Raw genomic sequence first — 12,384 nt, 5'->3', positions numbered from 1 at the left:
TAAGAATATACTCTATTTATTCCAAGAATAATATTTTTGGGATAAATTAATAAAAATTAATTTTATTTACTCCCTACACATCAAAAGATTTTTCACTCTATGTACTGTGGATAACTCAAATAACTTTAAGGCACAATCTCTCCTTTCTTAAGGTGTATAGGGTAATAGCAGTTAAAGAAGATACACTTTGATAATTAAAATAACACTTCCTTTTCAGAAGTCTTGTAGCATTTGTTTTATATGCCATTCATTTAACAATTATTTATGTAGTATTTTGTGAAATCACTTTAATTAATTTACTGAGCAATTATTTATTTAATATCATAACTTGATTCTTCACATGAATGTATTATTTCCACAAAACAGGCCACAAATAGTTAAGTGCAAGAATTGTGGTATTTTAAATGTATTTGAATTTTTCCTATTAAAGTTAATAGGAATTTTCATTTGGTGGGTGACAGTTAAGAATACTGGCTTTAATGAACCACCATTACTGAGGAAAGTCTTTCTTTCAAATATGTTAGGAAAGAAAATTATCTGAAAATCAATACCTTGAAAATACATTTTTAAAAGAATTTCTGATTGGTTATTCAATTTATAATAATGATATATCGATGCATTGATTTGCTTAATTTTTAAAATGTGCTTATTATTAATTTATGTTGTACTTCAATCATAAAAGTGTTATGAAGGGCTTTCCTTTTTCATCTACATAATCTTGCACTTCAAAAATGTAGCCCTAAAACCAAATGCAAACAGCAGCAAAAACAGAAATGCAAAAATATTTATTTCAGAAAACCTAATTTAACTTGAGGATTGGGATGGAAAATCTCCAGCTATTCTTCCCTCTCTCAAGCTTTAGCATATGTTTTATAACTGACTATTATCCACTTCATTTTAATTTGTTTGGCATACAAATAATGTACTTAAAATTGACTTTCTATATTATCCCTATTCCCGACAGCAATAATAACAACATATCAACAAATAAACTTAGAATAATGAAAAACCAACCTAGTTAGCTCTTTTTCTGGTTTCTTTTAACATAAACTATCGCCAAATCTTTCCTAACTACTACTCATCCAAGATTTACCAAACATATTTGTGTTTCTTTTATGATTTTTTTCCCCAATGCATTACTTTCTTTCATCTATTACCTATTTCATTCAAACTGTAACTCAGCTGCTGGAATAATGATATTCTTTTTTTTAAATAAAATTTTCATTGAAATAATTTTAGATTTACCTGCAATTGTGAGCAACAATACAGAGAAAGCTTTTGTACACTTGGCTGTTTCCTCCTATGCTAACATAGTGCAAAACTGTATTATAATATCATAAATCAGGATCTGGACCTTGATGCAATCCACATATTTTATTCACATTTCCTGTACTCCTTTGTATGTATGTGCATAGATGTTGTGTATGTATTAAATTCTATACAATTTGGTCACTTGTGTATGCTTGTGGATCTATCATCACAGTCAAGATACTCCTAGGTACTCAAATCACATATCAAAAATTACAGCTGTGATCAGAATATCCTGATCAAGAAACGTAATAGATAATTATTGCTGTGGGAAAAAGATCCCAACTTCTCAGCCTTATATAATACACCTTATAATCTTGCTCTAACAAATCTATTCAGTCTCAACAATTAACTATTAAAATATGTATCTAAAATCTAGAGAACATATATATAATATGGGTTTGCAACCAAGAGCATAGGAAGCAAATAAAGGAAACAATGTGGATTTCTCCATGTGTCCATGAAATTATGTAAATTTACAGAGATTGTAAAAGAAGCATTATTATTTACTGAAGAATATTCATTTCCATAACTGATATCCTTTTAATAGTAGTGTGTTACATTGCTCCAAATTTGTTTTTCAGCATTCTTAAAATTCCTTAGGTTTTCTTCCAAAACTATATCATAAATCAACTAATTCTTAACAAACATATATAAGAAGACAGGAAATGTCAGTGATTAGAGGTTCATATCTTTAAAGATTCAAAAATTAAACAATACATTAAAATAATCATGTATCATGCTGGGTTTTCAAATTTTTTTCTGCGGCCAAAGAATGAACAAGTGTGAAGAATTTGACAGCCCCTATAAATTCTATATATTTTCAACTTGGCTGATATAATATTGGTTTTTGATGTTGACAGGGCAAACAAGAGAATAAATAGTAAAAATCTTGATGAGTTATTTCCAATTAGAAATAGCTCACAAATTAATCAGTGCGTATGAAGTATTAATAATTATAATCCATCACAAACTTAGAAAATGCTGCAAATTAAAAAATAAAATGAAATGAAATGTATTCTTTAAATTCTTCCTTGCAGATCCTTAGTTTAATTGCCTATTATTCAAAAAATGTGAATGGCCAATACATAAAAATACATAAATATGAATGTCTGTGATTTGACATTACTTACAAAATATTTTCACATGTATTAATTTAAACATTTGAAAAATTCTGTTATGTCATTATTTTAGTGCAAGATATAATATCATATGTAGGTGCATATATTTTAGCACAATGTTAAATTAGATCTCAGTAATTTTTAAAAATGAAGCATTTGACACTACTAAGCACCTGTATTTTTTCTCATAATTAATGCTTTTGTTAGCCTGAGATTTTTATCCCGACCTCTGATTAATCATGCCCCATTCCTCCAAAGCCACATCTGTGAGAGCTCCCAAACCAAGACCAGAAAGATTCTGAGTCAGATTAGAAAGGCCTTTGGATGCTTGATGGATCATTTGAGATTTTTTTCCCCATCGGTCATAGATATCTATTAACTTTTTGATCAAAGAAACATGATCAAAGTGATATTTTTGGATATTTCATGTGAGTACATAGAAGGCAAAGAGAGCACTTAAAACACCAATGGACCATGTTCCAGCAGGTTTGAATTAAACAGTGAGTGTTGGAAGAAAAAGTAATATGTGGGCAAAAATAAAATAGAAATACAAAAACATTTGATAATTAATGGATGAGTAGGGGTTAAGAAAAATTCAGTGATAGTTAAAAGAAACCAGAAAAAAGCTTGTTGGTTTGGTTTATAGTATGTTTGTTTATTGATGTTTTTGTTAATGCCCTTGGGAGTAGAAAAGGGTTGATTATAAACATGTTTATTTATTTGAAAATAAAATCCACATTAAGGGAAAACAGTCTACTTTTTTAAAAACTTAGAGTGATGCTTTGAAGAGAAACTCTTCAGTTTATAGTTAACTGATGCCATTGCAAAGTATCTAGGAGAAATACGGAGAAAAAGAGGAAGGAAGGAAGAAAGAGAAAGAGGAGAGAAGTGTGGATGTTTAAGAGCCTGCTTTCACCAGGAATTGCTCACACGTAAGATCTGGGACAAGAATTTGGAACACTGACAAAGCAGTGTTCTAGAGTAGGTAAGAGAAAACAACTTGTCTGATGTCATAGAAACCCGGAAGAGTAGAGTTTTAAGGATAAAATGTATGTTCAACAAGGTTAAATACCTTACATAGCAGATATGTCACATATAGAACTCAAAGGCAGAAGTAGAGAAAATAATTTTAAGAGATAATTTAATTCTGTCAATTAGAAGATAAGGCTATTTCTAGGAAACTTGGTCAAGAAGCTGAAAAATAGGGAAGACTATTGTATAAATAAAGAAGGAGACAATATGTAGAAGTCATATTTACTATTTAATTAAGGCTGGCAATAGTTGAAGCACTAGGCTGTGTTCTCTCTAAACAGAAATATAATGATCCAGGGAAATTATCCCTTTTTAGAGATAAATAAAATGAGATTTTACAAGGTTAAAGAATTTGCTTCTGTCCATATGTCTAGTAAATGCTGGACCTGTTTTCAAAGTCAAGTTGAACTAACATTAATAAATTTAAGTATAAGGATTTGTTTCTCCAAAGAGGAATGATCTGTTCAGGCTTGTAAATAGTAGAGAAGGAGCCTATAGGGGAATGAAAATCTCTCCTGGAGGGAGATCTCTGAAGGAGCAGGGCTCAGAAGAAACAGGAGAGTTCTACAGAGGATTAAGTAAGGGATGAGAAGGTTATACAGATATATTTAAGCAGAGAATTCACACTCCTTTACCTATAAAGCTTAACATTTCTAAAACATGAGAAGTGGGAATGGATTAGTGTACTAAGAAAATGAGAAAGACTCATCATGGGGATGATTTTGCTAGGAAATAAATAAGAGCATCAAAAGCATCGTATCATCCATTGGAGCCCCATCACAGTAACACTGAATTTATAAGGCCCACCTCTGCATGATTATCTATAGAAATAGTGCCACCTGCCAAAAAGAAAGTTAAAGAACTGAGAAAAAAAAACAATGGTGTAACTAATCTAAGTTTAGAGATTAATAAAGCAAGTCTTGGGGAAGGCTACTTACTAATCAGGCAGCTTTGCCCTACCCTATTTATACTACTCTCCAGTATTAAATCTTCTGTCAAAGACCTCAGCATCAGGACAGGAGAAAACAGGGTAAAGGACCACTGAATTGTAACTCTTATCATCCAAGAAGAGGGAGAGTAAGAACATAGATTTATATTGCAAATAATAGTGTTTCTTGTATGTGAACGAGCTGTTGATACTGGGCTTTGAACAGTTATCCGAAAGGAATGAAAGCGTGTATCAGGCACAAGAAGGTGATTAGAGAGTCAGTTAGTTTTGGTGAGAAAGAATCAAGGGAGAGGTAACAAGAATAGAAAGGGAAGGGTTTGGATGTCAGAACTATTTATGGGGCCAAGATCTAGTAAAGGGTTGGGAAAACATGGAAAGTATGGCTGTTAATGGTTTTGCTGACTTAAAATTTGTTATCATGGAGGTGAACTAATATCACTCTGAACTTATCAAAACTTTTTGTCATTAAACATAAGCCTGCTTGGTAACCTATTGAGGGTTTCTTGAGAACATTAGTAAAACTTATTTTGCTCTATAGGTTTCTTATTTTAATCAGGTTAACCTATCAGCACAAAAAAAAACTGCCCTTGCTTTTTCAAATGCAACTATTTAATCATTTCCATGTTTCTCTATCCTGGTAATTATATTATAACTATAAAATATTTCATCTAAATCCATGTATGTTAAAAAAATGATGTAAATGAATTGAATTTTACTGCAGACTTCTGATACTTTTCAAAAAGTGGTCCTACTTACAAAGTATACTCACTGATTGTATTTTGCTTGAAATTATAGTTTTAGAAAGCATATTCAGATTAGTGATATTGTACTTATCTTTGCTGCTGTCACAGCTATATCATTTTGGATTTCAACCTAAGTCTATGGGAAAAAATCCTATCTGAGATAATGAGATTTTCTTTCTGGAGAACAGTCACATGCAAACTCTAAAAGTGTTTAACCTCATGTGCTTAGCACCTCCTATTTAGATTAAGGGGTTTGGAATCAAGGTCTAAATTCCATTTTATGTTGCAAACCCAAGATCTCTAGAAGAATGCTGTATAAACAATTATATGCATTTTGTTATGATGCCTAGGAAATAATCAGTGGCTTAGTGATTCCTTTGACTTTCCATTTGGAGAGTAAATATTTTCTTCTAAAGATGTCTTTTCAATTACACACCATCAAGAAGAGATATTAGGGGAGAAATATCAGCCAAGTATGGGTGCATTGCTTAAACCATGCATTCATTGATTACTAACTATTAAGCAGTTTCTTATTTGAATGCATATGATCACTTTAACCACAGGCTCCATTTTCTGTGTCTTCTATCAGCAGTTGCTGCATCCAGCGATCAAAGCCAGATTCCTATAATTGCTGTGTCTGTGACAGTGGGAGTCATTTTGTTGGCAGTGGTTATCGGCTTCCTCCTCAGTGGCAGGTAAGAGAGGAAGCTGTGATTCTGAACTTTTGCAGCTGATCTCTTCCTTCCCTTGATCTAACCATTTGGCTGTCAAGCACATCCCAAAACGAATCAGGGAAGCAATGGATCAGTAGATCCTCACAATGTATGATGGATTTCTTAAGCCTTACCTCATCCATGCTAGTGATAACGTTTAAGCACACTCTTTCTTTTTTAGGTATGCGCTCTTTACAAGAATGTATTAATAACTTGTTCTTTAGTCTGTCATTAATATAATCACATCTTTTTCTGATATGGTTTTTTTTTAATCAGAATTTTTTTTTCTCCCAAAAGTATTTATGGTTGCCTGTTTCACTTTTAGTGTTTGAGAAGGCCTTGTGTCTGTGCCTGGTGGATTTAGAGAAATAAGACTAATAATTGTAGTTAGCCAGCAAGCATTTTGAAAAATAACCAACCCTTTTCTTATGACTGTTTTTATTTTCAGCTTGGGAGTGATTACAACCTGCATACATCAATTATAGTGTATACTGATTTATGTGAATTTTAGTGAATGTTATATCAATAGATACATTATATATGTATTACAGATCCACATTTTTCATTTTGAACAAAAATAAAAGAGATAGAGGCCCAACAAGAGTTTTTGTAGAAGGTATTTCCTTACCTTAAGCTAAGTATAATGAACCTTCCTAAAAATAAACAAACAAAAGCATGTGTGTGCTCTATTCTTACAACAAATATATTTTCATTTTTCATCCAGGCCATTGTTCAGAGGGATATTTAGTAATGAGAGCTGTCCATTTGAAAATGTTCTGGTGTTAAACTATTATAGAAAACTTGATGCAATTCTTCATAAAAATATTTAAACCTGTGCAAATATGTGAAAATGTACTATAAAGTTCAAAAAGATGTCAGGAAATCAATATTCATATTGATTTTGTTACTGTTGTACTCATTCACTTTTGACTCTTCAGCACAAATTCCACTCATAAATATACAGAATTAGATACCTTTCAATATACTACATTATTGTATTCTGAAGATATATGACTATATCCTTATAATAGTAACTATTTATTTTCATACAACATTGTTACTTCCTTTAAATATCCTTTCTCTTTGCATCTGAAAATTCTGTTATTTCTTGTTCATTTAAGAATGTTCAAAGTTTCCTTTAGAATATATATTTAAAAATATATTGCTTCATTTTAATTTTAGAATAGCAGTGATACATTTTTAGAATTTCTAGCTGGGAAGCAGTCTGTGTTCTGCTGAGGACATCCAGCCCTGTGCACCTAGAAGCGCTGGATGTCTGAGGGCACCACTGACCTCTTCTCCATGAAGTCACCTAGGAAGAATGTGCTTCCTATGTCCTTGCTGTCCGGAAGATAACATAATTCCACCATTCTTGTCATAAAAATTTTGCTCAGAGTTTGAGCAAATGAGAATATCAAGTTGAGTTCATTGTAACTATTAAGAAAACCACAATGTGATAATTTTTCTACTCCAAAATGGTAGATTAGAATACTTTTGCAGAACTGGTTTGTAATATCTTTTCTTTACTCCTAGCTGATATGTACATTGGCTTCTTTCTTTACAATAAACCCAGAAACATTAGTTAGATTTAGGGACAGGGGGATCAGAAGGAGATACTGTATTTGTTGGTACAACTTAGGAGAAATGAATACAAACGGAGGAAAGAGCCAAAGTCTAGAATCCAATAAATTTGTTTGAAGGTTTATTAAAGAACAAATCAAATATAGGAAGTACTTCATGGTATATTTAGCACCTTGTATTGATTTAACCTAAGTTGTTAATGTGAAGTTACTAACATTCAGCTATGGATTATTGTTTACCTGTATGTGAATGAAACCCTTATTCTCAAAAAATGTTATTCCCTATTATATGTATATAAAACTGACTTAAAAACAGTTTGCTTTGTTACATCTATAGCATTAGACAAAATGAAAGTTCAATCTACCTATTATTTGGTACTGAAGGACAGTATAGCTTTAGTGCATGCACACACTCACACACACACATGAATTCTATATGTACCTGAATTTACTGTAAAAGAACAACTAAGTTTTAGTATAATTTATCAGTTATACTGGAATCACATCTACAACCAAGAGACAAAGCTTAATTAACAGCATGACTGAATCCAAGAGATGGTAAAATAAATGTTTAGATGCATTGTCTTACAGGACTGTGTTACTTTAAAAAAAAACAGCGATACCTTAAGACTTTCTTCATTGTTTATTCATATTACATTTTTTTCTTAATTTAATTTCATAACTCTGCCTATTATACTAAGATGACAGTTGCAGTTTAAAAGAAAATGAATTTTACCAAAAAGCAATCTGAGATCTATACCTTTTAACAAGTGAAATTTTTTGCATGAAATTTTTATTACCTCATTTTGTTGAATGTACATTATAAAATTTCAGGGGCGATTTGTCTTATAATAAAAATACTTTTGGCCATTTTATTTTACTTTTTCATAGATAAGTTATTTTATGTTTGTATTATATAAATATACTTATTCAAAAGCTAAATGGTATGATTCTTGAAGGACTATTCCTATTTCATTCAAGGCAATGAACTCTGCAATTTTTGTCTTGACTAAGAAAATCTTACTTACCTTATAAAGCCTAAAGTATCCTGAATTAGCTCTGTGAAGATTTGTCAAATAAAAGAAAAATGAATGAAGAAATGTGGCCAAAACCTAACACAAATTTGGGAGATAATTTTTAAGTACTAACGTATTATTGAAAAAATTATGTTCCAGCAATGATCAAAGGACATTGAATTACATGTTTCCCCTCCTCTCTGTGTGCAAATATGATTGATAAACACACACAAAAATACGACGTTTAGATGGCCCTCTCACTTTGAACTTACACTCTTTCTTCACTTTTTGGCTTTTTGAATACATTATAAGTCAAATATTTGCTTTTAAGTAAAATGTCTTTTTAATTGCAAATACCTTGACTCCTCAGTGGAGATATAAATTAATTTTGACACTACAAAAATATTGATTTCACTTTTATGTACTATTTATTGACAATTTATAGCATCATTTGTGCCTAGGAGAAAATACATCTTAAAGTATACATATTCATTGACAATTTGTATTTGTATTCAGACTGAAAAAAAATTGAGAATTATAATACTATGGGTCTAATCAGTTTCAAAGAAAAAACAATTTTTTTATTCTAAAGTAGATTGAAAGATGAAAAGTAAATCAGAGACTTTCTAATCTTTTTAGGGTTTAGTTGATTATGCAGAAAACTCTTGGAATCTTCCTACCTAGATAGAGTTTAAAATAATGTGGACAAGTATTGATCTTGAAAGGAAAATCCTATTTAAAAAATTACAAGGAATTATCACATCTTAGGATCTTCCTATGCAAAGGTGCTAAATATTCCATAGAACATATTCTGCATGGTTCAGACTCCTTTTTACTTTGTTTCCCATTAATTTACTTTTTTTTCATGAAACTACCTATCAATTGACATGGCCTCATCAAACTAGGAGCTAATTTCCTAGGATGGATATGAATGAATTCTGCTGATATGCACAGCATGTTGTAATTGTTTTTTAATCTTTCTTTTTCATCTATAATGACATTGCATATTGATAACTTTCTTATTATATCTTAATTTTGTTGTTTTTTCTCATATGTACTATTTTGTGGATATAAGTTATTTAATCAACCAAACTTTCACCAATGATTGTCATCTCTACACTATTGCAGTTGCATGTTTGAGAAAGCTATTTACTGTGTCCTTCCTCTCTTTTTCTTTCCTTTGAAGATGATCATTGATATTATTAAGTTAACTTTTTTCTCTCTGATCCCATTTGAAACCTGCAGTCTAATTCTTGATTACTGGACACTTCTTAGTCTGATATAAAGCTTAAGTTACCAAGATTTAGTGATCCAGAAAATGCAAAGGTAAACAAACGTCTTTCAGTGACAGAAACTATTTCTTCTTTGAACCTTGCTCAGTATAGACATCATGATATTAAACAATATTTTTAATACTTTGTTTTGATACCTCATTTATTTCATTTCCATGAATTTAATTTAAAAAATTTCAGAGCTTTCCTTTTTTATTTCAATTAATTCCATATGTACACTCGGAGGTTAAAGACACACACACATTGCACACATGCTCTCCCATGCTTATTTGCACATTCTTGCATATAAACACAAAGAAGGTAAAGCTATTTGCTAATTTAAAAACTTGAAAAACAAAACCAAAATATCTATAGCTCCTGAAGCAGTGGAAAGAGCTCCTTCAAAGTGCTTAGCCTTGAATATGGGTGGACACCACTCCCTTCAAGGTAACTTTTTTCCTTTGGTCCAAAATGATGGCCTCATTCATTAATTCAAGAAATATTTGCGTTCATATTGCATGCCTGTTACAGTTCTTATGTTAGGAAAAACAATAGCTTGATGGTAAAATCCACTGGACTTAGAAACTTTTCTTCAAGCTCCTTTGCAGCCAAATGAAATAATTATGAATGCAACTATTTAATTCAGACAAGTGCCAAAGTTCTGCCTGCATGTGATATCAAAGCTTCTTAAGTGAGTACTTTTTAAAGGGTATGAAGTATTCTCAAACCTTCAGAGAAGTCTCTTTGCCCAATGGAGGTAACACAATAGTATTGATAATGAGTTCAATACTACCTAGCATGAATTACATTCTGCCCACCAGGAGGCACTGTTCCAGGAGTTTTACATAGTATCTTTCGCAACACTATGTCTCAATATTAGTTCTAGCAACAATTTATACTTTATAAAATCATCTTCTTGCTGTTTGTTGAACAATGCAATAACAGTCCAGTCTTAAGGCAACAATGTAATAATAGTCCAGTCTTAAGGCAACAATGTAGTAATAGTCCAGTTTTAAGGCTAGCTGCCTAAATCTCCCTTACCCCAGAGAACCACATGGCATCCTCCTCCTTTCAAATCTTTGCTTGATCACATCCTCTCAGTTGAGCTTGAAATGATGACCCGTGATTTCTTCCACTGCACATCAGATCACCTTTACCTGGATTTGTATTTTCATCATGCTTATTGCCATTATATACTATATATAAATATATGTATATGGTATAACTATATGGTTTTTTTTTCTCTTCTTTTTTATCTGCTCCCCTACCAGAATGTCAAATCCAAGATAAAAAATCTTTTTATCTGTGGTCCCCTCCCCAACTGGGAAAGTGTATAGAACATGAACTACTATGTACAGCTAGTTAGTGAGGGCCTGGGACTTGAGCCCAGCTCTGACTCTAGGCCTGTTCCTCCCTCTATCCTTTGTTGGGCTATTGTACCTGGTAGACTGCATTTACTGTAAAATCATGCACACCAAATGTCACCAACTCCATGACGATTCGTAATTTTGTGAAAGCTGGTTAGTTTCACTTTGTGTTCCCTCAAAATTTTTTTTCCCAACTGAACCAAGGATAGTTCATCATTTTATGTATGTTTCCTGTGATAGATGTATGCTCGTCTTGAACACTCTGATTTTAGGGTATGTTTCCCCATAAATGTCCAATGACCGTATTACTAGATTAGTGAAGCTGGAGTCCAAGACTCTTAAAAATATGCTTCAAACTACCTTTCCAGCATTATATTATTTTCCCAGACTTCTTTGGTTGCTTATGACAGAAACCAAATTCAAAGTAGTTTATTTTGAAGGAGAATTATAGATCATGTCGATGAAAAGTTCCAGAGATTTAAAGCACTTACAGAGTTCATATGGCACGAACCTTATACCCAGCACCGCAGATTGTTTGTCAGTAGCACTGGGACCAGCCCTAAGAAGAAGAAAAGTTACACTGCCTGGCCCAGCACAGCAGGATATCACGCCTGAATCTGAAGATAGGGTCACTTTCATACAAAGCACATGAACCAAGAATGAGGAAAAAGGATGTAACTCTGTGCCTTTTTTCTTATTCTCCATTTCATCTCCCAATATTTAAACCTAACCCATATGTCGAGACCCACATCAACCATTCTATCACAAAACCTTCCTAGAGTCCCTTAGCCAAAGCATTCTTTCCTTTCACTGACCCCTCAGAACAATATATCAGTATTTCTCATGAAATGTAACAGTTTCAACCACAAATTATAATACATTGAATAAATATCTACTCTCTTCCGCCCACCAGTAAATATTTGGAGTATAAAGACTCTGTGGCTCTCTCACATAACTTCATTGAATGAATACCACATAAATTATTGAATTAAGGATAAACTGTGCATCAATCTCCATTTGTAGTTCTTTGTCTCATTTTTCCTTATTAGTGTTGATAGTTAGGAAAATGAAAAATGTAACACAAGTATAATGGAATACCTGGCCCATAAATGTGCTTTCTTCCTGAATAATGACATTTTTGGTGGCATCACAAAATAAAGGCAATGATTTCAAAGAAGTATTGCTAGGAGTTAAGAAATCTTCAGTAATTCATATTATTTATTTGATACCTGCACATTCTGATGCAGTGTGGTGATGCACCTGGTGACATCAAGCAGTGGTAGC

General features: G+C 32.2%; 1 protein-coding gene across 11 annotated transcripts in view; it reads left to right on the top strand.

Moving 5' to 3' along the window:
* Window positions 1-12,384, top strand: part of EPHA5 (EPH receptor A5) — a 368,176-nt gene that overhangs the window by 279,303 nt on the left and 76,489 nt on the right. For 7 of the 11 annotated variants that reach the window (XM_057502277.1, XM_036918158.2, XM_036918163.2 and 4 more), the window contains one exon: window positions 5,743-5,848. In XM_057502277.1, the coding sequence (XP_057358260.1) occupies window positions 5,743-5,848 (106 nt within the window). The remainder of the gene's footprint in view (window positions 1-5,742; window positions 5,849-12,384) is intronic. The other 4 variants (XM_036918159.2, XM_036918161.2, XM_036918164.2 and 1 more) reach the window with 1 other exon arrangement.

This window comes from Manis pentadactyla, chromosome 5 (genome assembly GCF_030020395.1).
Source record: "Manis pentadactyla isolate mManPen7 chromosome 5, mManPen7.hap1, whole genome shotgun sequence".
Taxonomy (NCBI): domain Eukaryota; kingdom Metazoa; phylum Chordata; class Mammalia; order Pholidota; family Manidae; genus Manis; species Manis pentadactyla.
Note: the sequence above shows the minus strand (reverse complement) of the source record. Positions and strands in the feature narration are given on the sequence as shown.